General features: G+C 33.4%; 1 protein-coding gene across 5 annotated transcripts in view; it reads left to right on the forward strand.

Moving 5' to 3' along the window:
- Mon2 (MON2 homolog, regulator of endosome-to-Golgi trafficking) overlaps positions 1–25,378 on the forward strand; it is a 114,126-nt gene that overhangs the window by 75,791 nt on the left and 12,957 nt on the right. For 3 of the 5 annotated variants that reach the window (XM_010644534.3, XM_010644535.3, XM_019210767.2), the window contains 10 exons: positions 377–670; positions 1,936–2,134; positions 7,147–7,775; positions 12,599–12,742; positions 13,381–13,398; positions 13,682–13,810; positions 14,349–14,539; positions 19,751–19,811; positions 21,032–21,155; positions 23,905–24,112. In XM_010644534.3, coding sequence (XP_010642836.1) covers positions 377–670; positions 1,936–2,134; positions 7,147–7,775; positions 12,599–12,742; positions 13,381–13,398; positions 13,682–13,810; positions 14,349–14,539; positions 19,751–19,811; positions 21,032–21,155; positions 23,905–24,112 — 1,997 coding nt within the window. The remainder of the gene's footprint in view (positions 1–376; positions 671–1,935; positions 2,135–7,146; positions 7,776–12,598; positions 12,743–13,380; positions 13,399–13,681; positions 13,811–14,348; positions 14,540–19,750; positions 19,812–21,031; positions 21,156–23,904; positions 24,113–25,378) is intronic. The other 2 variants (XM_010644536.3, XM_010644537.3) reach the window with 1 other exon arrangement.

Below are 25,378 nucleotides of genomic sequence, written 5' to 3' on the forward strand. Positions count from 1 at the left end.
AAGGAATTGCTAATACTTTTGTTATGGTAGTAATGGTATTATAGTTATGTTATTTATAGCTAACATTGTTATATCTAGGTAGTGTGAACATTAATACATTGACGTTCATTATATCATTCTCCTTGTTCTATATAAACTTGAGATTTTTAATAATAAAAAAGTAAAGTTAAAACAAATTGTTCCCCTATATTCTCCTGAAATCAAATCAGAACACTGACAGAGGAAGAAATATTTTCATTGAATGTATTATAGTAGGGTAGAGATTTCTGAAGTAATTTTTTAAAGCTTTACTCTGGAAGGTAAAGCAATCACATTACTTATGTGTGTTTTTTTTTAATCTAGAAATAATGTGATATTTTTCTACTTTTCTTTTTAGTGGAATATTTCAGATTATTTTTTCCAAAGAGGGGAAACTATTGAAAAAGAATTAAATAAAGAAGAGGCAGCACAGCAAAAGCAGGCAGAAGAGAAAGGAGTGGTTTTAAATCGGCCGTTCCACCCTGCACCACCATTTGATTGCTTGTGGTTATGCCTTTATGCAAAATTGGGTGAACTGTGTGTGGACCCCCGCCCTGCTGTCAGGAAGAGTGCAGGACAAACTCTGTTTTCTACAATTGGTGCACATGGAACTTTATTACAACATTCAACCTGGCACACTGTTGTTTGGAAGGTATTGTAAAATAGCTTGGGCTATCAACTTGTAATTGAGATTTGTTTTTACAGTGTATTTTTTCCAATTATATTTGTTTTTTTTTATTTTTAAAGAAGAATATGTATGTATTTGTGTATTTAAAAAGAAAAAAAACTTAGGCTTTATTGTATTTCAGATTGCCATATTGATGTATTTCAAATGTGTCTTCTATTTCAGCTCCATCCCCTGGTTCCACGGATCACAAACCTTAAGTCTCCTTTATCTTTTTTTTTTTAACGAATATTTTCTCTAATTCCTGTTTTCCTTTCAGCAGCTTCATTTTTACCATTCTTGTTGTCTAATTCTCCATGATTTCTTTCTTCCTCATCTCCCCTGCATTCCTTTATCCCTTGTAATTTGATATTGAGGTTGTCCTATGTCAGTTTCTTAAACATCATGGTATGACAATCACCTAGAGGCCTTGTTAAAACACAAGCTGCTTACATTTTTTTCCTCCTTTCCTGCCTAGTCCTCTAGAGCCCTTAATTTTTTTTTTCCCCCTTGGAGTGGAGCTTGAGAATTTGCATTTCAGTCTAATTTCTGGAGGATGCTGTTGCTGCTGGTCCAGAGACCATACTCTGAATACCACAGACATCGTCCATGGACCAAAGGGGAGCTGGCTGCCAAACCTTTTGGCTCAGGCTCAGTTCTCCTCCTACTCATTTTCTGGCTTCTTTAATGCTATTGATGATTTTCTTCTTGAAATTTTCTCTTCCTTTGGCTTCTGTTTCAATGCATGTGTATATTTCTCTATTTATGTCTCTCTCTCTCTCTCTCTCTCTCTCTCTCTCTCTCTCTCTCTCTCTTTCTCCTCCCTCCCCCCCTTACATGTAAACATTCCTGAAGTCCCAACCAGTTCTTGCTTATTGATTTTTTTTTTTAAGCACCTTTTTCTAATCTTGGAACTTTAGTTGTAGACTTAATCTCATTATCGCCTATAATTACATTTTCGCCTGGATCCCTTGCCTTACCTTTGTTTTCTTTTTAACACATTACCTTACAGATGTCCCTTTGATAACTCAGCAAGTCTTAAATGGTGTTCTATCCAGTTTATTTACCTTTTTCAATTTCCATGACCTTAAGGATCAATTTAAGAATATGTGGTTACCTTTACTGGTCAATTTCTTCTAATATGTTGGAATGATATGATGGTCATGTATATTTTTTATAACTTCTGGTTTTCCTAAGTTGCTGCTTATGCTATATTGTCAACCCTTTTAAAGTGACATTTTAATAATATTTAGGTACTGTTTCATTTACTGGACCGAGTTCGAGAATCTTCTACCACTGCAGATAAAGAAAAGATTGAATCTGGAGGTGGCAATATTCTTATTCATCACTCAAGGGATACAGCAGAGAAGCAGTGGGCTGAGACATGGGTATTAACTTTGGCTGGTGTAGCCAGAATCTTCAACACTAGAAGATACTTATTGCAACCTTTAGGTATACATACATATATATATATATATATATATACATTTTCTTTCTCTGATTATGCAAGTAACTTTTGTTAAAGGAAATTTAGAACAGATAGAAGATTCTCTTAGAATTCATATACAGTGTTATTTCTTTTTCTTTTTTTTTTTTGGTACCAGGGATCAAACTCAGGACATTGTGATTGCAAGGCAGGTGGTGGAACCACTGATCTAAATCCCTGGCCCAATGAATCTTAATTTATGATCTTTATGTTTATGTGTGGTGTGTGCATGAGGATGCACATTTTCATTATTTCATTGAGAAAATTTTAATGTCTACCTATTATCTGCTATTGTCTTAAGCACGTTCTCATTGCTGGGACAAAATTCCCAAAACCCACAGCTGAAAAGAGAAGTTTAATTTGGCTCATGGATTTTAGAGGACTCAGTCCACAGTTTGCTGGCTCCAAGGTAGAAAGGGTATGGTTGAGGGATCTGGTGGAGGAAAGGTGTTCACATCATGGCATCCAGGAAGCAGAGAGAGAAGGCACCAGATAGGGAGATATACCCTTCTAAGTCATACCTCCAGTGCCTTAGTTACTTTTCAGGCTAGCCTTGAACTTACTATGTAGCCCACACTGACCTCAAACTTGTGACAATCCTTCTGCCTCAGCCTCCTGAGTGCTGAGATTACAGGCGTGCAGTTTCATGCCTGGCATTAGTTACTTTTCTCTCCTTACTGAGACAAAATACCCGACACCCAAAGTTAAAGGGGAAGAGGTTTATTTAGCTCACAGTTTGTACAGGTTTCAGTCCGTAACTGGCTGGCTCCAAGGCAGGGTAGCATGGCAGACAGGCATTGCAGAGGAAAAATGGTTTGTGGAGGGCAGAAGGTAGCAAAGCAAATAAGACAGGGACCTTAGCTTCTTTCTGCCCCTTTTGTACTCTATCTAGGGCACTGGGATTAGGGTGGTGCCAAACCAGTCAGTGGACTGATTTAGTAATCTCCCACCTTTAATCCCAGCATCACACTCTAGATTCAGCCATCTCTGAAAAAGTCCCACCTGTGACTACATGAGGCTTTGGGGTGATATTTACATACAAGCTATAACATCCAATAACCATCCGCCAGCCAGGCTCCACCTCCTAACAGCAAGTTACTGTAGTGCTTCCATGATCCAGTCATCTTACAGAAGCCCTACCACTGAACACATGAGACATTTGGGGACATTCTAGATCTAAACAGTAACACCTGTCCTTTCGGGGATGCATTGATGAGCAAAATACTTGCTGTCCTGGGAAAGAAGGTGGAACCATAATAAATATAAAATTGTTACAGTGATAAATGCTACAAAGGTGTGTAGTACATTGGTAATTTCAGAGTTTAAGTATTTGGCCTTGCCAGTGAGAGCTGAATAAGCTTTTCTGAGGAAGTGCTATTAACTGAAATCTGCAGGGTAAATAGGAGTTCATCATGCAAAGGAGAGATAAAGTGAGGAGAATCTTACAGGCAAATAGACAGAAGATTGAAGAGGGCTGATAAGGACCCAAGCATGTCTGCAGAACCAGAGTAAAATGAAGAGAATAAGGGAAAGTGTGATTCCCAATGAGTTGTAGAGGTAAAGAGAGGCCATCCCCCTTAAAATGTGTGCAGAAGTTAGGATTTCAACTTGAGGGGCAAAGAAAAAACTACGGAAAGATTTTTAATTCATGTTGTGATATGATTAGATAATAAACAATAACTTTGGTTGGTGTCTGTAGAATAGAATGATAGCCAAAATGTATATTAAATATTGGGAAATGGGAAGAAAATGTTCAAATGAGAAGGGGAACAAAGGAGAGAGGGAGGGAGTAAGGAAAGAAGGGACCAGAAAAAAAGGAGAAAATAGAAGGAAAAAATGGAAACAAAGCTTTTGTAAAAAAGGAGGGGAAGAAGCAAGATATATCCCGTACAAGTGTAAATTCCCTGTGGTGAATGTTATCTTTATGTATATGAAATGTACCAATAAATGTTTTGCTTTAAAAAAAAATGGTAGCAAGGAAGAATGACAGGGTACTATTAGACTATTGGGAAGCTTTTGGTACAGATCAATGGTTCTTAAACAAGGTCCATTTTGTGCCCCACAAAACATTTGCCAATTCTGGAAAAATATTTGGTTGTCACAGCTGGGAAGGGATGGGTGCTGTTACCATCTCAGGGTAGGGTGGTCAGGGAGGATGATACATATTCTATGATGGACAGAACATATCCACCATAACAAAGATTATCTAGCCCAAAATATCAGTTGTACAGATATTGAGAAAGCAGGCACAGAGCAATTTACTTTTAAAATCTATTTTTATTATATGTAAATTATGGTGTTAATTTTTAATAAAAATGGTACAGATGGAAAGATGAATAAAACTGCAAGTATTATTTTGGTCCAAAATAGGGGAATAATACTAGTTGTTTTATACCTGCCTTACTTTTAGTTAACTGAATGCTTTCTCAAGCATTAGAGTTTCCCTATTTAAGAAAAAAAAATGGAGTCATAGCCTCTGCAAAATTAGAAGTCTCTAAATGTCAATTATTTGTTTGTTTGTTTTTGAAACAGGTTCTCATTATGTAGTTTATGCTGACCTTGAACTCAGTGATTCTCTTGCCTCAGCCTCCCAACTGGGATTACAGGGATGTGCCACCACATCTGGCTTCAATTATTCATTTTATGTACTTGATAGCCTACTTACATTAAGCTACTTTGAAAAAAATACAGTTTCTCTGGCTTTCATGTAATTGTAATGCAAATATGTGAATAATTCAAATTATTAACAAAGCCATCAGGCCTGATTGTTATAGGAAAAAAGTTATTTTTTTGAGCTTCATGAAGCAGAGTACACCAAGCAATTCACTGTAAATGTGTTGTCTGTCATAGTCTGTCTATGGATCATTAGAAACCAGAAGCTTCCATTCAGCCCATGCTTTGCTGATGTTGGATCAGTAGAATTGATTTCATACGAAAGGAATAAATTCATCGTGAAAGGACAGTCTGTCTATCTGTCTTATCTGTTTTTTCAATACCAAGGACTAAACATAGGGCTTCAAATGTGGTAGACAAGAAATCTACCACTGAGCTACACCTCTAGTCCAGTTTATTCTTTACGATGTGTTTTTCTTCTGGTAACTCACTATTATGAGAAAAAAATGTTTAAGAAAACCAAAACGTAAAGATTGAATGTATAGAATCTGATATACACTCTATTTAAAAATCTTTAGAACAATTAAAACATGCATCATACTTTTACAACTTTTGCAATTTTTTTTTTTTTTGCTCTTTATAATTTGGGTGTCTCATATGATATATAATATTGTGTGTCAAATTTATTTTACTTACTATTATGGTCTCAAGGTGCATCTAAGATTCTACAAAAGACTCAGGTTTATCTTCTTCTTTTTTTGGTGGTGCCAGGGATCAACCTCAGGATCTTGTGCTTGTTAGGCAGGTGTGGTGCCACTGAGCTAAATCCCCGGCCTAGGTTTATCTTTGTTAATGGTAGAGTAGTTTTCTGTTGTGTGTAAATACCATATTTTCATCATCCATTCATCTGTTGATGAATATGTAGGCTGCTTTGGAGATTTAGTTGTTAGGAATTGTCCTCTTATAAACATGGGTATACATGTATCACCATAATATGATGTCTTTAATTCTTTGGGTAAGATAAGTAGTAGAGGAATAGTAGGTCAAGTGGAATTTCTAGTTTTAATTTTTTGAGAAATCTCCATATTGATTTCTTTTTTTTTCCTCGTTGAGTTTATTGGTACATTTTAGGTATACAGTACAGTTACATTCATTATTGGGATCTTATACTTTACATGACAGGTCTTGGTTCTCATTTTTCCTTTGTCCCTGCCCTCCCTTCACCCCCATTTACAAACACTTTATTTCCATTTTTTCATTTTCTCATATTTTTTTCTTTTTCCTTATTACTTTTCCCCTACCCTTCCCACTTTCCCTACACCTTTAGCCCTTTTCTTCCTATTTCACATTGTCACTTATCTCATTAGGATCTTATGTACTGTTATAGTTTTTCACACCAGAAAAACTATTCAATATTTACACATATATGACTTATTTATTTCATTTAGGAGTATATCCTCAATATGTATCCATTTTCCTATGAATGAATCTAATTTCTCATTCTTTATGGCTGAGTAGTATTCCATTGTATAGAAAAACCACATCTTCTTTATCCATATTGATTTCCATAGTGGTTGTACTAGATTACATTCTTCCTAGTAGAAAGGTTTGTTTTTTTCCCCACAGCTTTTACCAGCACTTGTTAATTTGATTTTTGTGTGTGTGTGTGTGTGTGTGTGTGTGTGTGTGTGTGTGGTACCAGGGATTAAACTCAGGACCTTGGTGTGGTGCCACTGAGCTAAATCCCTGACCCTAATTTGATTTCTTGATGATGTCTATTGTTCCTGGGAGATGATGGAATCTTGGTGGTGTTTTAATTTGCATTTCTCTATGTATTTATTGGGAAGTACCTATTCATTTCACTTTCACATTTTTTGATTGGTTCCTTTATTTTGAGAGCCATATTTTTGAGTTCTTTATATATTTTAGATATAGTCTAGTGATTAAGAATGAGAGCATCTTATGCAATTGTTGATAATGGTAAGAGGATAGACTGTAGATACTACTAAAAAGCTTTTGTTTCATGCTCATTGGTTTTATTCTGTCATTCAGTAACAGTACTAAGAAATAGTATACACCTGCATATGTAGATTTATAATTATATTTTTGAGACCAAAGTGTTTGCTATATTCGTTATCCTCTTCTTGATGTCCTTTATCCTTATAGTGAAAAAAATTAACTGGATTTCTAGATTGTGAAGATTTTAATTCATGTTGTTACTACTTTAATACCTAGATATGTTTTTTCTACTACTTTTATGGGAATTTAGGCAGAAAAATAAAGCAAATATGCTTTAAAATATCTAATATTAAGAGAAAATTTGGTCATTTATGCTTTTTTGTTTGTTTTCCTCTTCTTAATATAGGAGATTTTTCAAGAGCTTGGGATGTTCTTCTTGACCATATACAATCAGCAGCACTCAGCAAAAACAATGAAGTATCTCTGGCTGCTCTGAAAAGCTTTCAAGAAATTTTACAGATTGTGTCCCCTGTCAGAGACTCAGATAAGCCTGAAACGCCTCCTGTAGTTAATGTGCCTGTGCCTGTCCTTATAGGGTCCATATCAGGCCCTGGCCTGAGCAGGCCATTTGTAAGAACAGATTCCATTGGAGAAAGACTGGGGAGATGCAGTAGCTCTGAGCTACCCATAGTTACTGATGAGCTTGAAGATTTGAATCTCTGGTGGGCTGTGTGGAATACCTGGTATAGAATTGGATCTGAAAGCACTAAACCTCCTATTACTTTTGATAAACTAACTTTTATTCCCAGCCAGCCTTTTCTGACAGCTTTAATTCAGATATTTCCAGCTCTGTACCAACACATAAAGACTGGTTTCAACATGGATGATTTGCAAAAGTTGGGGGTCATATTGCACAGTGCTGTTTCAGTTCCAATAAGTTCAGATGCATCCCCTTTCATTCTTCCATCTTATACTGAAGCAGTTCTGACAAGTTTACAGGAAGCTGTACTTACAGCTTTAGATGTTCTCCAAAAGGTAATATAATTTTTATGGCTATTTAAGCAATAATATATATAGTTTACAGATTTTTTAAAAATCTTGCTATATATTTTGGGGGATAAATTCTGGATCATCAAGAATGCTGTACATTTATTTTGAGATAAATTGAGATTGTTAAGATTTAATTAGTTACTTTTAAAACTTGAAGTTTTCTGATATTTTCAGAAAGGTAATTCAGATCTGTTTTGAGTCTTTAAGAAGCTCCTTGCATCCTCTTGTTATTTTTCACAATTCACAAGCATTTTTGGTTAGTCCATGCAGCTCTTCAGAAGAGGATATAATATTGGGGATAATAACTTTAATAAGATGCCTTTATGTTTAGAAAGTTAATAAACTTTGGCATATTTTGATATTTCATCTGTACTAAGATTTATTTGTGACATTGTTGAGAGCCTATGTTTAGAAAGGTTTAATGTATAAAATATTTTTCTAAGATATTTAAAAAGTAGATATATTTAAGATGTGTATTTTATTATTGTAAAAAAAAAATAAACATCTAAAAATCATTCAGCAAATCCAGATTTGGAACCAAGGCTAGGTAGTAATAAAAGGGTTTCTGGATTACCAAGAAAATTGGTAGCATAATTCAGAACTGTCAAAATGCTAAAGAACAAACAAAAACTGAACATGCCACCCATTTTAACAAAGTAGCTAAAACATTCTACTAAAATTAAAATAGAAGTAGAGTCTTAGTGTGCATGCTACCAGTAGTCATTTATTAATGAAAATCGTATTTTCAGTTAAATGTTTTATTTTTACACAGTTGGAGAGATGAAAACTTTCACTGTAAGAATAGTGATATTTCTGTTAACCACCATGATAACCTTTAATTTCCTCTGGAGGTAGTCTATCAAAGCAGTAATTTTCACTTAATCCAAGGTGTATTGTACAGGGAAACAATATGGAGAAACTTAAAATTTAAGAAAATTTGTCAGTTAAAAAAATTTATTGTATGGATATTGGTTTCCATAATTGCAATCAAAGTAATTGCTTTTAACTTGGAAAAAATGAAATCTATCAATAATTACTTTTTCTCCCACTTGGGCTTAAAAATAAATTACTTATCAATTATTCTAGAGGGAATGAAGATTTTTTTTTTTCCATCAGAAAAGAAAATCTTAAGCTTTTTGGGAATTCTTATAAGTCTAACTCAAATATTTGATTCAGATTTTTTATCTGTTTATACAGAAACATAAGAAAGAACAACTCCGTAACTTCTTTTTTAAGAGAACATGATTTTACTTTTTTAAAAACACTGTGTAGGTTAGCCAGGGATTTTAGCTCAGTGGTTCCGCCACCTGCCTCGCAAGTGCAAGATCCCAAGTTTGATCCCCAGTACCAAAACAAAAAACAAAAAAACACTGTTTGGCGCTGGGATGTAGCTCAGTGGTGGGGATGTAGCCCACTGGTAGAGCATTTGCCTAGCATGCATGCATGAGGCCCTGAGTTCAACCTTCAACACTACAAAAAAAAAGAAAAGAAAAGAAAACATTGTTAACTAAAAATTCTGCTTTAGCAATGGAATTACTCATACTAGGTACTATCAGTTTCAGTCTGAAAATTAGGAAGTTTTATTGTTCATTTATATTGATTGTTACCATTTTTCATGATTATTAATTTTTACTCTAGTCATTTTTCTCTGCATTTATCAAATTGATACTTCATAAACCTGGAATATAATATCTTTATTATCTTCTAACAAAAAATTAGCATATATCAGAATTTTTTTAATTCTTCTAAGGCATTGGAATGTTTTGTTTTGTCTTCTTTTTGAACTCAAGGCCTTAAGCTTGCCAGGCAGGCATTGCTGAGCTATATCGCCAGCAATTGGAATGTTTTTGCCAAGCAGAATTTACTAGCTTTGGGACTGTATCTTGAAAAATAAAGTACCCAAGGAAAAAATTTTTTTATTTTTTTTAAATTTTATTTATTCATTTATTTATTTATTTTTGAGACAGAGTCTCCCTGTATAGTTCAGGCTGGCCTTGAACTCTGTGTAGTCAAGGCTGGCCTTGAACTTGCAAAGATCTTTCTGCCTCAGCCTCCCAAGTATGAGGATTACAAGCGTGCACACTATGTCCAACTCAAGAAAACATTTTATTGCTTAAAACCTATTTCTCTTAAGGAAAAAATTATTTTCGATTTCCTATCTTTTCCTAAGAGGAGCTTCTGTGTTGTTTTTTCTTGGTACCGTTGTTCCGTCTGGCTTCACAGCCTCAGTCTTGGTTCTCAAAGGGTTCTGAGCCACCATCATTTAGTGATGTGTGCTTATTTTAGTTGCTTATCTGCTCTGTGTATGTACTGTACTGTAAGTTCTGAGGCTAAGATACATCTGTCTTATTGATTGGGAAACTTAAAGTCAGATGTCTGGATGCCATATCTAGCAGGGCTGCTGGAGTTGTACTTAGGGGACACCATCACATAGTGTCCCTGTGTAATGAGGCCCTGTGTTGTACATAATATAGAGCAGTTTTCTTAATCTTTCTTCCTTCAGCTTGTTCATCCCTAAAGTAAAAATAATACATCTGTAACTTTTTGTTGTTAAAATAAGATATTTATAAGGTATTTAGTACCTGGTGCAAGTTAAATGTTCAGTAAATGTTACCTCTTCTTATTTTTATGACCAAGTCATCTAGCAAAGGCCTTAGTACATGGTAGGTATTGAAGCATTTGTTAAATGAGTTGGTGAGTGAAATTTCTTAAGCCATGTCAGCAGTTAAAAGTTCACTTTCTTTTGTTTTGCGTAGTTTTCAAGTACTAAAAGAAAATATTGTCCAGATTGCTTATTCATTCTCAGTTTTTAGGCTAAAATTTGTTATCAAATTTATCCTATAGATTTTTCTGACATATACTTAGGAATACTGAAAAAAAGCCATGAAATATATACTCAAAATCACTGTTGCCTCCAAATAAATAGTAATATATAGTTTTCTCAAGTATCCACATTGTCTTTTTAAGTTATCAAAAATAAAAGAACTCACTTAGGATAATTTGGTCTCTTCCACAATGATTCCTATTGTTTCCTTCTAAGAGTTGAGATCTAGCAAGATGTTAATAAAGAAGAAAATAGAAGCAGTAGAAGCAGTCAGCAGAGAAATTTTGAGTCTGTATAAACTTTATTTGAGCTCTCTTTTCACTCTCTGAGTAAAATAATCAAATATTAAAAGTTAGATGTTTTTACTGTACTTTTTTACATTGTATCCATAGGATCATACGTTCTGATTGCACTAGTTTGTCTACATTTATATCTCAGTGCAGTTTTATCTAAAATTTTACTTACAAATACATGGTGCATCTGTGAGGCAAAAAATATGTAAAACTAATTTGTTATCCACTAAATTGAAAATAGATTTCATAAAAATATAAATTTTATACTTTACTGTTAGAAGAGTACTGTAAATATTTTAAATGCTTTCCTAGCATGTGCAAGGCCCAACATCATAAATACACAAATAAATGAATGCTTTGAATTTTGATTTCATTTATTGATAGTATACTCAAAATACCTTCTTAAGTTTAGAGTAATTGTATTTTTAATTTTGATGCCCTTAAACATTTTTGCCACAGAAAAAAAATCATTACAATAAAATATGAAAGTGAGAATTGAAAGCATACTTATTGCTAGAAAAATATATAAGCCTAGACTGTATGTATTACAAACATGTAATAGTAAAAATTGTATAAATATATGTAAGCAAATAAGATGTATTTTAAATACTTTTGAAGTACTGTAATTAAAATCTGTAGTGTCCACATAATGCATTTTATTCTTCTATCAAATTATTTGAGGCAATAAAGTTATTTTATCAATTTACATTAAAATTTTGTTTTAAATCAAATACATTATACATTCAGAAACGTCAGACATTACACACAGCCTGTTAAAAATTAATGTGTAATTTCTATCAGAAACATTTTCATAGATGATTTAATTTCCTAAGTATAAGGCATGTGATTCTTTGTTAACATCAGTCGATTAGGCATGGTGCAGAAATCAGCTCTCATTTCAGTGAACTGATGACATTTAATAGAAGCTGATGTCAGAGCAGCGTTCTTGATCATCTGTATTAGATGGCTGTATTAGTGAACAAATGGTCAGAATGTAGAGCCTTAGTCTCTTTATGTGCTTGCCCCTTTTCTAGTGTATTGAGGAACAAATCATACCTTATTAAATAGCATTTAAAAATAAATATTATTTTAGCAATTATGAATATCAGAAGTCTGAAATGAGTCTTAGGAGAATAATAAATTAGTGTCAAGAGGGCTGCGTTCCTTCTGGAAGCTCAAGAGTGTTTCTTGGCTTTCTCTAGCTGCTTTTTTTTCCCCCCTTCTCTACCTTGTAGCTGACTGCATTCTTTGGCTCATGAAATCTTCTACCATCTTTAAAGCACATCACTCAAGTTACTGCTTCTGCCTTTGTATCTCCTTTATCTGGCTCTCATCTTCTTGCCTCCCTCTGATAAGGAGGCTTGCAATTATATAGAGCCTACTTAGCTAATCCAGGAGCATCTCCCTCCCTCACCTAGATCCTTAACCTAATCACAACTCCATAGACTCTTCCCATAAAAGGTTGCATAGTCACAGCTTCTGCAGATTGGATTATGGGTCATTAGTTAACACTTTTAGGCTATACTTTAATAATAGTTTTAGATAGTTTGAATGTTTTATAAGTTATATAAAAGATTTTAATAAAATTCAAAATAGCATAGCCCTTACTTAGGTTAAACCAGTGGATACACAGTAAAAACTTTACTGGAGTTCAGATTATGCATTCTAATGTTTCTATTTTGCTTTTATAGGCCATCTGTGTAGGACCAGAAAACATGCAGATAATGTATCCAGCTATATTTGACCAGTTATTGGCATTTGTAGAATTTTCCTGTAAACCTCCACAGTATGGACAACTAGAAACAAAGCACATTGCAAATGCAAAATACAATCAGGTAATTTAATATAAATTATATTTATTTTGTAAGATTTAATGGCCTATAAATAGTTCCACTTAAGATAGGCTTCAATTCCTTTCAAAACTTTTTTTAATTCACATACAAGTTTACATGCATCTGTTAATAGTTTAAGCCTAACAAAAATACATTTGGCAAACCATTGCTATGTTCCTTTTCTCTTATTTATGACTTTCCTCTCTTAAATGGTCCTTCAAAAAGTTTGACCTTTCATGCTTATCTACAGTACATATTCCTTGAAAACTATGAGTTCTTCTGTATCTTTTCTTCGGCTGCCCAATCCCACTACAAAATAGCTTCTAACCCATAATCCTAAACTTACCTAAAATATGTATCTACAATACAAGATGAAGAAATCTGTGTGTGCTAAATGAGAAGTATGTGCACTACTGGTGTGGAATTTAGTTGGATTTTACATAATATAGGTTTTTAGTAATAGTAGGCAAATTTTAACTTTTATTTTGGCTTAGGGAAAAAGTAAATTTCTGCATGCATGCTCATGCTGATTTTTTTCACTCAGCATGAAAATTATAATTTTATATAATCCGAAAAGTAGTTTCAATATGTATTAACTTTTCTCATTCTATTTGTCTTGCAACACAATGGAATCACAATAGATCCAACTATTTGCACCGGTGAGTTAAATTTCCTAAAATTGTCCTAACCTATGGGCAACAAATAAAATACATCTTTCCCAGTTCTTCGTAGAATGCTCTATATATTCTTTTTCTGATAATTTTTAACTTTTGCCTGGGTGAAAATTATTTTTCATGAAATATTTGAAAACTTTGCATGTAATATAATCTGACCTAAAACCAAGGCCTGAACTTTAAGACAAAGAAGTTTTCTCTTTGAAAATAATATGATTTCCTTTAATCTCATTTATCTTTAACTCCATGTGAAAATATTACTTTCTAGGCAGAATGGGTAGCCTTGAATTATGTACCATTTGCTGAAAAGTCTTTAGAAGTAGTTGTGGATTTATACCAAAAAACGGCCTGTCATAAAGCAGTGGTGAATGAGAAAGTTCTCCAGAATATTATTAAGGTATTTTTTCATTTCTACACTTTTATTTGATGCTGGCAGTATTGTTGAAATGATATATTCTTTAGGTAAAAAAATCATTATTCTGAGATAAGTAGGGACTATTTATATCATTTATAATGACTTTATTCAACAATCATGAATTATATTTATCAAGCCATTTTTCTAAGCTATGAGGTCTTTCTGATGAAAAATATCTTAAAATAAGTGCAGTAGCTTTATTATATTTCTTAAATTTTGCTAGTAAAACAATGAGGATTTAGTGGTATATCTTTTGTAGCTGGGTGTAGAGCTCAGTGGTAGAGCATGTGCTTAGCATGTACAAGGCCCTGGATTCAATACTAAGAACCCAATAAATAAAGGTATATGTTTCTAAGAAGCAGAATTTGAGGACCATGTGTGAGAGTCATTCTAGAAAATAACACCTTTTCTCAATGAAAATAACTATGCTATTATTTTTTCTCTCTAGCTTAGCATTTTGTTTTAAAGTAAATTTGTGTTGTTTTAATTAATATTTGTCTTAAACTATCTTTATTTTCAGACTCTTAGAGTTCCTCTCAGTTTGAAGTATTCCTGCCCTTCTGAAAGTACATGGAAACTAGCAGTGTCTTCTCTCCTCAAAGTTCTTTCTATTGGGCTACCTGTTGCTCGGCAGCATGCTTCTTCTGGAAAATTTGACAGTATGTGGCCAGAACTAGCCAACACTTTTGAAGACTTTCTCTTTACCAAAAGGTCAGCTTATTAGTTTTTAAAGATAAGACAGTCTTTCAGGAAGTAAAACATTATATTTACAATTGCTCTGAAAATAGTTTTTTCTTGATTCATTAACAAAATGATTAGTAAGAGTGCTACCTTCTATATAGACTGCAACAATTTAGGCATTTATCCACTAGATACATTATCTGTGAGCAGTGCAGTTTGTTGTTCTTCTCAGAGTTTTTGGTTGTTTATATTGGTTCATTCTTAAATCCTTTAACATAATTTATACTTGCTCTATGACCCTTTGAATAACCATACAGTTCTCTGTGAAATTTCCCAACTCTTTTGTTCTCCAGTTTGCTTTGGCAAGGGAATACAATAACAAAGACAATACAGATAAAATAAAAACCAACTAAGGGCTGGGGATTTAGCTCAGTGGTTCTGCTGCCTGCTTTGCAAGCTCAAGGTCCTGAGTTCAATCCCTGTTACAAAAAAAAAAAGCAGTGAGTAGATGAAAAGAATGGCTTTGGACATCACTGATAGCTGTCATAAGCACACAGTTTAAATAAGAAAAAAACTCACGAAATTGAAAAATATGAGGACTATATTCTGGTAACTATATGAGGTCTGTTAGAAATTTATCCAGTCAAACTCTGAATACCAAAGCATGGTACTTATCCTATAGGAGACACAGTAGGTTAATTGGACATTGTATAATTTATGCCTTGTGGATGGGTACACTAAAAATCATTGAGTACTGTGCTTGATACTGCAGCACGTAATATTTAAAAAACCATTGAGTACTAAGCCAGGCACTAAGCCAATAGTCTCAGGAACAGTACTGGGTAAATGAGGCAGGAGGGTCACTTGACCTCAGTAGTTTGGACCAGCTTGGGCAATATAGCAAGACCCTGTCTCTTTAAAAAAAAAATCACTAAGGCCAGGGATTTAGCTCAGTGGTTCCACCACCTGCCTCGAAAGCACAAGGACCCAAGTTCGATCCCTGGTACCAAAAAAAAAAAGAAAAAATCACTAAGTACTGTCCAAAAGAATTGAAAGCACATGTTCACACAAAAAACTTGTGTGCTAATATTTATGGCAGTATTATTCACAATAGCTAAAAAGAAAAATAAATGTCTATCAGTTGATTAGTGAATAAATTAAATATAGGATATACTTATGTGTATACGTATTATTGTTCAGCCATAAAAGTAATTGAAGTACTGAAGGATGCTATAACATGGACTTACCTTTAAAACAAGTAGTAGAAATTAGACACAAAGACCATACTAGTCTATATCTAATTTATTTATATGATCTACCCAAAATAGGCAACTCAAGAAAAGAAAAAATAGACTCTTAGTTCTCAAAGGTTGGAGAAAAGTGGGGGCTGGTAGCTGCTAATTGGTACAGTTTCTTTTGGGGGTGGTGAAAATGTTCTGGAATTAAAATGGTGATGGTCATATAACTTCATATATATATATATATATATATGTGCATGTGCGCGCGCGTGTGTGTGTGTGTGTGTGTTTGCACGCGTGCGCTATTTTTCCATTAAGTTTATTGGTACTTTTTAGGTATACATTACAGGTACCAGGTACATTCATCACTGGGATCTTGTACCTTTACATGACAGGTCTGGTTCTTATTTTTTCCCCATACCCCTGCCCTCCCTTCACCCCTCCACCCTTCCCTATTTTCAAAGACTTTGTTTCCAATTTTTCCTTTTCTCATATTTTTTCTTTTCCCTTCTTTCCTTTCCCCTACCCTTCCCATTTCCTCTAGTCCTTTAGCCCTTTTCTTCCTGTTTGAACTTTATTTACACTTTCAGTTTTTCACACCAGAGAAACTATTTGGTATTTACACATGTGTCCTATTTATTTCTCTTAAGAGTAAGGCCTCACTGTACATCCATTTAGCTATAAATGTCTACTTTCATTCTTTATGGCTGAGTAGTGCTCCATTTTATAGACAAACCACAGTCTCCAGTTGATGAGTACTTGAACTGTTTCCAAGTTTTAGCTATTACAAACTGTGCTGCTCTAAACGTGGGTGAGCATATATTACTGTGGAATGATTCTTTTAATTCTTTTGGAAAGATCCAGCAGAGGAATAGCTGGGTCATATGGGACTTCTAATCCTAGTTCTTTGAGGTATCTCCATATTGATTTCCACAATGGTTGCTCCAGTCTGCACTCCCACCAACTTTGGAGAAGGGTTCTTTTCTCCCCACAACCCCACCAACATTTGTTATTGGTTGATTTCTTGATAGCAGCCATTCTTTCTGGGATGAGGTGGAATTTCAGTGTTGTTTTCATCTGCATCTCTCGAATGACCAGTGATGTTGAACATTTTTTTCATGTGTTTATTTGATGCTTTTACTTGTCTGAAAAATGTCTGTTCATTTCAGATGCCCATTTTTGAATCAGGTCTTTAAATTTGGGAGGTCTCGTTTTTATATACTCTAGATAGTAGACCTTTGAGGAACAATCGTACACTTTTAACAGGTGAATTTTATAGAATGTGAATCATATCAGTTGCAAAAATTTTAATATACCATACAGAGAAAATTGACAAAAAGTATAATATTAGTTTTCAGGTTTTTTATATTATTTTATTTATTTGTTTGTTTGTTTGTTTGCTTGTGATACTAGGGATGAAACCAAGGAGTACTCTACCACTGAGCTGCATCTCTAGTCTTTTTTATTTTGAGATAGGTTTCTTGCTGTTGTTCAGTTGACCAGGCTGACTTTGACTATGGTGCTCCTGCCTCAGCCTCTTCAGTAGCTGGGATTAATAAAGGCATGTTCCACTTTGCCCAAACCTTTTAATTCATGAAATTAGTTTTTTTTTTAAATTACTGTTGTACTCTTCAAACTTGAAGTGTCTTACATTGCCCATTTATTGTCCATCTCCCTTGTAATTTATAGGCAAATTATTTTAATAAGCATTTTAAGTTTCAGCCAATGTTTTGGATATGCTTTAGTAAGGATACTAAATGAAAAAGCATTCGTTTAGATTCTGGCATCAGAATATTCACATTGAGCAAAACAGTTTCCTGTTTTTATAGATTGTTGGAATTAAGAGTGAACCTTTCAGTTATTAGTTTTGTGTGTTACCTTATTATTTCTTCATACTTTAATAACCAAGTTCAGTATTTCTTTTTATTTATTTATTTTTTATTTTTATTTAAATTGAATTTATTGGTACATTCTAGGTAGACAGTACATTACATTCATTACTGGGATCTTGTACCTTTAACATGCCAGGTCTTGGTTCTCATTTTTTCCCGTTGTCCCCACCGTGCCTTCACCCCCTCCTCCCCTCCCCACCTTCAAACACTTTAATTCCATTTTTAAATTTTCTCATATTTTTTTCCTTTTTCCTTATTCCCCTTTCCCTATCCTTCTCACTGTCCCTACACCTTTGGTCCTTTTCTTCCTATTTCACGTTGCTAATTATCCCAGATGAAAACAACACTGAGATTTCACCTCATCCCACAAAGAATGGCTGCTATCAAGAAATCACACAATAACAAATGTTGGCAGGGTTGTGGGGAGAAAGGAAACCTTCTCCATTGTTGGTGGGAGTGCAGACTGGTGCAACCACTATGGAAATCAATATGCAGATACCTGAAAGAACTAGGCTTAGAGGTTCCATTTGACCCAGCCATCCCTCTGTTGGGTATCTTTCCAAAAGAATTAAAAGAATCATGCCACCGTGATATATGCGCACCCATGTTTATAGTGGCATAGTTTGTAATAGCTAAAACTTGGAAACAGTATTTCTGATATATGATACAAATAGCATTACCATTATTAGTGTGTTTCTAAAAAAAGGCTTGTTACTTTCTTATTGATAATCCATCATTAGTTAACCTCTACCATCATCACAAATCTTTTAATACTACTAAACACATTTCTTCATTATAAATTAAACATGATTTTTATCTCTCAAGATTCAAATATGATGTATGAAACTATTTTGTTAGTAGTGTTTTTTAAATTGTTGCTCTTATTTTAGGTGTGGGAACTTGTTTTTGAAATTTTCCTTCTAGCTCTTACTACTGGATTATAAAGTTCATAGGTCTTACACACCACAATGTAAGTTCTGTAATACACACACTGAGTCTAGCTTTTTTACAACTGGCTTTTCAGGACCAGATATAAAGCCTGATTCAAGGTAGTTGGTATTCAGTAGATATTTAGTGAGTGCAAAGCATCCAAGCCAAGCAAACCAAGGTCCATTGCCACTATAGCCTTGGGTACAAAACTATATACTATACTAAACCCAGATGCACTAATAATTTTTATCTCTATAATATAAGAGAGTAATATAGGCTCAAATGTCAGACACATCCAGGTTGCCATTCAATTTTGGGTGTTCTTGTGCATGTAATTATCCATTTGAAGCTTCAGTTTTCTGTTGATTACAGAACAAATATATTTACTTCATGTAATTGTTGAGGACCTATGAAATTAATACACATAAAGCTCTTATTATAGTAGCTGATTTTTAAATTTTCATTGTCATTATTTTTGTAAAATTTTTATTCTGTTCTTAGCTATATTTATTTATGTATTTATTTGGTACTGGGGATTGAACTTGGGACCTTGCACCTGCAAAGCAGGCAGCAGAACCACTGAGCTAAATCCCCGGCCTTCTCAGCCATTTTTAAATAGTTAATATTTCACTATTTACAAATTTATGATCATTTTACTAATTCTTATGAGCCAGTATCTGGACTCCATCTTGTGTTTCTCAGAACTATTGATTTCCTTTGCTTTTGCTAGAACAGTGTTTTGCTGTAGAAAATCTAAGTCAGTCCTCTTTGATAGATATTTTCTGTTGTTACTATAAAGAACTTTAATGCATTTCAATTAATGCAAATTAATGATTAATGATCTGTCTCTGAGTGAATAAGTTAGCCACTTGATTGAGGTGTTTTAAGTCATTACAACATGTGAATTCAAGTATCACAATGGTAATTTTTGCTGTAGTTGTAGATGATAATAGTATCTTTACTTTTCCTTTTTTCTTTCATAGTACTGAAAGAAGTTTAGTTATACAGATTTTCAGTTTTGGATTGGACCAGGTGTTTTCATATTTGGAGTTTTATGTTTGCATGTCTCATCCTGGGTGGGAAAATATAATTTTTTATCATTTGAATATATATAGTCTATTTGTCTCTTCACAGTGTAATTTACCTTTAAAAGTCAAAAGTTTTTTGTTTACATTTTTCAGCATACCTCCTGATAATCTCTCTATTCAAGAATTTCAAAGAAATGAAAGTATTGATGTTGAGGTGAGAAAGCTATTTAAAACATTTTTCTGAGATCATTTGTAAAACCAAATAGAAATGTTGAAACTATAAAACTGCTGAAAGAATAAGGTAATGTATGTAATAGGTTAAGATCAAACCTAAAAAGCATTGAAACTCTCACAGATAAAAGATTGATTTTAGTCACTCACATTTTAGAAATAATTCCCTTAGATGTAGTAGTCTTGTACCACGTGCATGTGCCTGGATGCTTAGTTGGGTTCATTTCATAAGTTTAAAGTAAATCCATCAGTCAGTGAATATGGATTCGAGAATTTAATTTCTATTTTGGAAAAAATAGGTGTCTGTCTGTATTTTAGACTGGTTGCAAATAATACATTTTGGGCCAAGGATATAGCTCAGTAGTAGTACAGTGCCTGCCTGACAAGCGTGAGGCCTTGAGTTTGATTCCTGATATAATTCAGTCAATCGATCAGTCAATCATTTAAATAATATTTGAAAAAGTGGTTTTTTTGTTGGTGGTGGGGCCTGAGGATTTTTTTTTTTTATTTAAGGTAGGGGAACATCTAAGTAAATCAAATAAAAAATCATTTTAAAAACCTAGAAATTATTGCATATTTACAAAATACTGCCTTTTGTATAGTATTTATCTTACTGTGAACTTTTTCTTTAGAGGGCAAAATAATAAACTGTAGATATACTATTGGTAAAATCTACAGTTTATTTTATTAGATAATAAGCTATTTTTTAAAAAAAGGTATTTGAGAAAAGTGCATATAGCTTTTATATCCCTTATAATTCATACTTTTGGGCAATAAAAATTATTAAATCTTAATTTTGGATATTTCACTCAAATATGGCTAAGTTTCATGTGCAGTTTTTCTCTGTAACTGTTTGTAGTTATCACACTGAAGATCAGCGTGTGTCAAAATGGTGTCACAGTAAACAGTAATACTATTAACTGTTTTATAATTGGAGCAATGAGCGAAAATAGACCAGTGTGCATGTTAATACTTAACAAAGTATTCATGAGCCAGGGATTTAGCTCAGTGGCACCACACCTGCCTCACTAGCACAAGGTCCTGAGTTCAATCCCCAGTACTGGAAAAAAAAAAAAAAAAGTATTCATGTACTTCTACCAAGGAGAATTCTTTAATTGATTTTCCTTTAAAATGAAATAAAATTTTACTCTAGAAATTTCCTGGAAAAATATGCACTGTGTTTGACCTTCCCTTTTTTTTCAGGTAGTTCAGCTGATCAGCACTGAGATACTACCTTATGCCAATTTTATTCCTAAGGAATTTGTTGGTCAGATAATGACAATGCTTAACAAAGGCTCAATACATTCTCAGTCCTCTTCATTTACAGGTATGTAATTTTAATTATTTTTTTAGGTGTTAGGAAGTTCTTTAGAAGCTGACAGAAAATGTTTAACCCTGTTATTATGGTAAATATGAATTGGAGAGGTAATTTTTAAGAATGTAAAATAGAACATTAAGCTTTGTGAGGAAAAATATGAATATCTGGTGGGTATAGTGTTTATTTGCTAGTCATGATTAGTTATGTTACATAGCACTTACAGAATCTGATGAAGTATTACAGGCTGACAAGTTACCAGTTTTGTGAAGTCAGAGATTATTGAGAGTCATTATAAGTTAGGAAAAATAGGGATATATTCTGCCACTACGTATGTTGGTTAACTTCTCTTCAGTGTTAGTTTTATAATCTTGAAGATGAAGATATTAATACTAGCTTTTTTCGGGACTATTGGGAAAAAATAAGATGCCTTAAGTAACATTTGTGGAGGGAACAGGCATTTAGTGAATAGCTGCTATGTATAAAATGTTACGCTAGAATGTTACTTCTTGATCCTCTAAATATTTCTGTGTGGATAGGTATTCTATATTAGAGAAGGTGAAAGCACTTTAGTATAGTTGAAAAAATTGCTCACATTTTAAAGGATAGAGGTCAAATTCATACTTTGAAAAACTACATTGTTCTTTTCATTACATCATTCTGCCTTAAATGCTAATGTATTTTGCTTTTTGCTGTTATTTCCTTTATATAAAATTGTTTTCAAGTTATAAATGTAATGGTGGGATTATAGTTAGAATTTTCTTTGAAATGATTTAAAGACTGTAAGTTTTTGCAATACATAGCAGGTCTTAGAATTTATGGGAGCCATGACTAATTCTGTGCTGCTTACTTTAAAGAGCAGTTTTACTGTATAGGGGCTGGCCACTAGATGTCTCTCTCATTACTTACTTCACAAATTAGTTTTATCCTAGTCCTGATTTAAATCTTAAAAATTGGCATAGTAACATGCAAATTTAACAAACATGAGAAATCTCAGAGGGTAAAAAATTGAAGTCCACTTATTTTAATGTAGTCAAATTTTTATTAAGAATGTATAAATTTTTCTACATACTTTTAATAAAATATGCAGTAAGAATTAGGTACAAATATCCTAAGATAAATGAGGATTGAGTTTCAAGTATAATTTTTCTGATAATATATATTCCTCACTATTTATTGTACAAATTTACCAAGACAAAAAACTTAATGGCCATTCTTCCAGTTATGTTACTTACCATAAGGCACAAATATTTTCTCCTCCGTCTTCAAGTTTTCTTTAACAACATACATACAAAGTCATTCCTTATTAATCAGGGCCAGTTTATGAACACAGAAGTTCCTGTAAACATTTTGGACCTCCACTCTGAAGTATGAGCTGACTGCCAAAGTTCACAAATGTGAAAGAGAAAGACTGAACAATGAAGAGGAAATAAAAGAAACCGGAAGGAAACAGATGCAATACAGAACCATAAAAAATGTAAAAACATCGTACTATGAGAAAGTTTAAGAGAAAAAGATTTCATACTTATGAAACAAAAAGTTTCTGAAAAAGGAACAATAAAAACCAGAAAGAAGGCTGGGGATTTAGCTCAGTGGTTCTGTTGCCTGCCTCGCAAATTCAAGGACCCGAGTTCTATCCCCGGTACCCCCCAAAAAAACAAAGAATTCAGAAACACTGAAAACATGATAGCTGAAATAAATTCAGTCAAGGGTTAGAATAAAACATTAGCAAATAATCCAGAAAATAGAACAAAGACCAAAAAAAAGAATAATATGAGAAGAAAGAAATAAGTAAATGAAGGCTGAGAAATAAGCTAAAGCTGATGTTCCAACATCTGACAAGAAAGAACAAAAAATTAGAAGAAATTATCAAATAAATTGAAGAAACATACCTCCAAATTAAAAATGGTCACTTAATATCCTGAACAAGTGAAAGGCAAAAGATGCTCAGGCACATAATCATGAATATCAAAATACCTGAGATAAAAAGATCATGAAATATTTCCCCCCAAAAAATCCAAAATAACATTAGAATATTTTCAGTAGCAATGTTGGATGCTAAAGACATAAAACAGTAATTTTAGAGTTATAAATAAAAAAGGATTGGCATTTTGTACTTAGGCACACTGTTGGTCAAAAACAAGTATAGAATAGTAATCCTCAATTTCAGCAGCAACATAATGGAGGACAAGCTATACTCCAGAGTTTCTATTTCAGGAAGACGAAGGTGAATCATGGAGAGTTCACATTTTTAACAATGCTGTGGTGATGGTGATCTTGCTAGATACCACATTTTTTTGGTACTGCAGTGAAATAATGACATTTGCCTAAGTAGGTTTACTTTCTATCGATTGTTTCTTAGGAAGTTACTTCAGAATATACTCTATGATAACAAAAAAGATAAATCAAGAAAGCAGAAAACAGGAAATCTAGGAAGCAAGACCTGACAGAGGGGAGAATAGAAATAATTCCCAGGGTGATGGCCATAGACTACTTTTGTGTTATGACTAGACAGCACAACTAGAGAACTGGAGCAGAAGTCATGTTCCAGAAAAGTTGTTGCCAGAAGAGGAGAAAAAACATGTCATTATTGCAAGTTGGACTCATAGAAAACTGTTGAGAAGAAATGATAAGAGTAGACAGACTTTATGCATGCCATAGATTGTTCATAGATGTCTTTCATCAGATTGAGTAATTTCTTCTATTCCTAGTTTGCTAGAATTGTTATAACATTTTTAACCATCAAAAATTAATTTTACAGAAGCAGAGATTGATATTCGTTTGAGAGAAGAATTTTCTAAAATGTGTTTTGAAACATTACTTCAGTTTTCCTTCAGTAATAAGGTCACAACACCTCAAGAAGGCTACATCTCACGAATGGCACTCTCAGTGCTTCTAAAGAGATCTCAGGATGTTTTACATCGCTATATAGAGGATGAAAGATTAAGTGGTAAATGCCCTCTTCCAAGGTATATTTTTTGTTTTATTACAAAAGGAAATGCACTGATATAATCATTAGTTACAAAGAGATCTGAAAACCAGGTGTTTTCATGAATGATTTAGACTAATCTGACACTATTTACTATGGTTTTACCTATCTCAGTGTAAATATTCATAGGTCTCACCGCAGCTATAATAATTGTTTTATTATGGGATACTTTTTCAGATCCTTGGAGGTTGTGTTATATGATATATATGCCAAATTACCTTTTTGAATTTGAAGTTTTTGAATTCTAAAACATATCTACCACATTTCTATGTAAAGAATTATGAGTCTTAATGATTATATAATAATATTTCTCTCCAATGAAAATAATAAATTATATCCGAAGAATGTGATCTTATATAGTTACTTCTAGGCTTCTCTCTTTGTTAGCTACCATATGTTATATTTTCCTTTTATCTAATCTCCTTGATCTGGCCCTTGGACCTATACATACAGATTTCCTTCTCATCTATCCAAGTTGTTTCAGTGGAAGGGGCACCAGGCCTTTCTGTTAAGCCAAGATTAATCAAAGCTAGGGTATGGACCAGAATTCATGAAATAAGTGGAGGAAACAAAATAAGATGAGAGGAAACATTATCAGTCAGGAAAGAGGAAAGTCATCTTGCTTTCTGTTTCATATGGCAGTAGTGGAGAGGCAGGTCTTTGTTCACATTCTTATTTGCTTTATAACGAATTTCTGGAGTTGGAATTGACTCAAAGAATTCAGACATTTTAATACTTTTCCCCAAGGCTGTATGAATGCCCTTTCTTCCATCTTTAGCATTTTGAAATGACTTACCAGTTTATCATTTTTATTTTCCTAATTTGATAAATGAGAAATAGTCATATAATAGTTACTATTTATTTTTACTTGCCAACGTTTATTAATCATTCTTAATTTTTTAGGATACAGCATATTTTGAATTTCTAGAACATAAAATGCAGCTCTCCTCTTCAAATTTATATGTTTAAAAAAATCCCATGCAAAATATAGTTGCTAGTAATTTGATTATGGGCTTTGTTAAAAATTGACTAATCAAAAAATTGATTAATCAAAGTTAATTCTTTTTTTCCTTTTATTGAGTTTATTGGTACATTTAAGGTATACAGTACAATTACATTAATTATTGGGATCGTGTACCTTTATATGACAGGTTTTGGTTCTCATTTTTTTCCCCTTGTCCCTGCCCTCCCCCCCACCTCCCCTCCCCATCTACAAACACTTCATTTCCATTTTTGCATTTTCTCA

This window comes from Fukomys damarensis, unplaced genomic scaffold (assembly GCF_012274545.1).
Source record: "Fukomys damarensis isolate Sample0158 unplaced genomic scaffold, DMR_v1.0_HiC HiC_scaffold_15, whole genome shotgun sequence".
Taxonomy (NCBI): domain Eukaryota; kingdom Metazoa; phylum Chordata; class Mammalia; order Rodentia; family Bathyergidae; genus Fukomys; species Fukomys damarensis.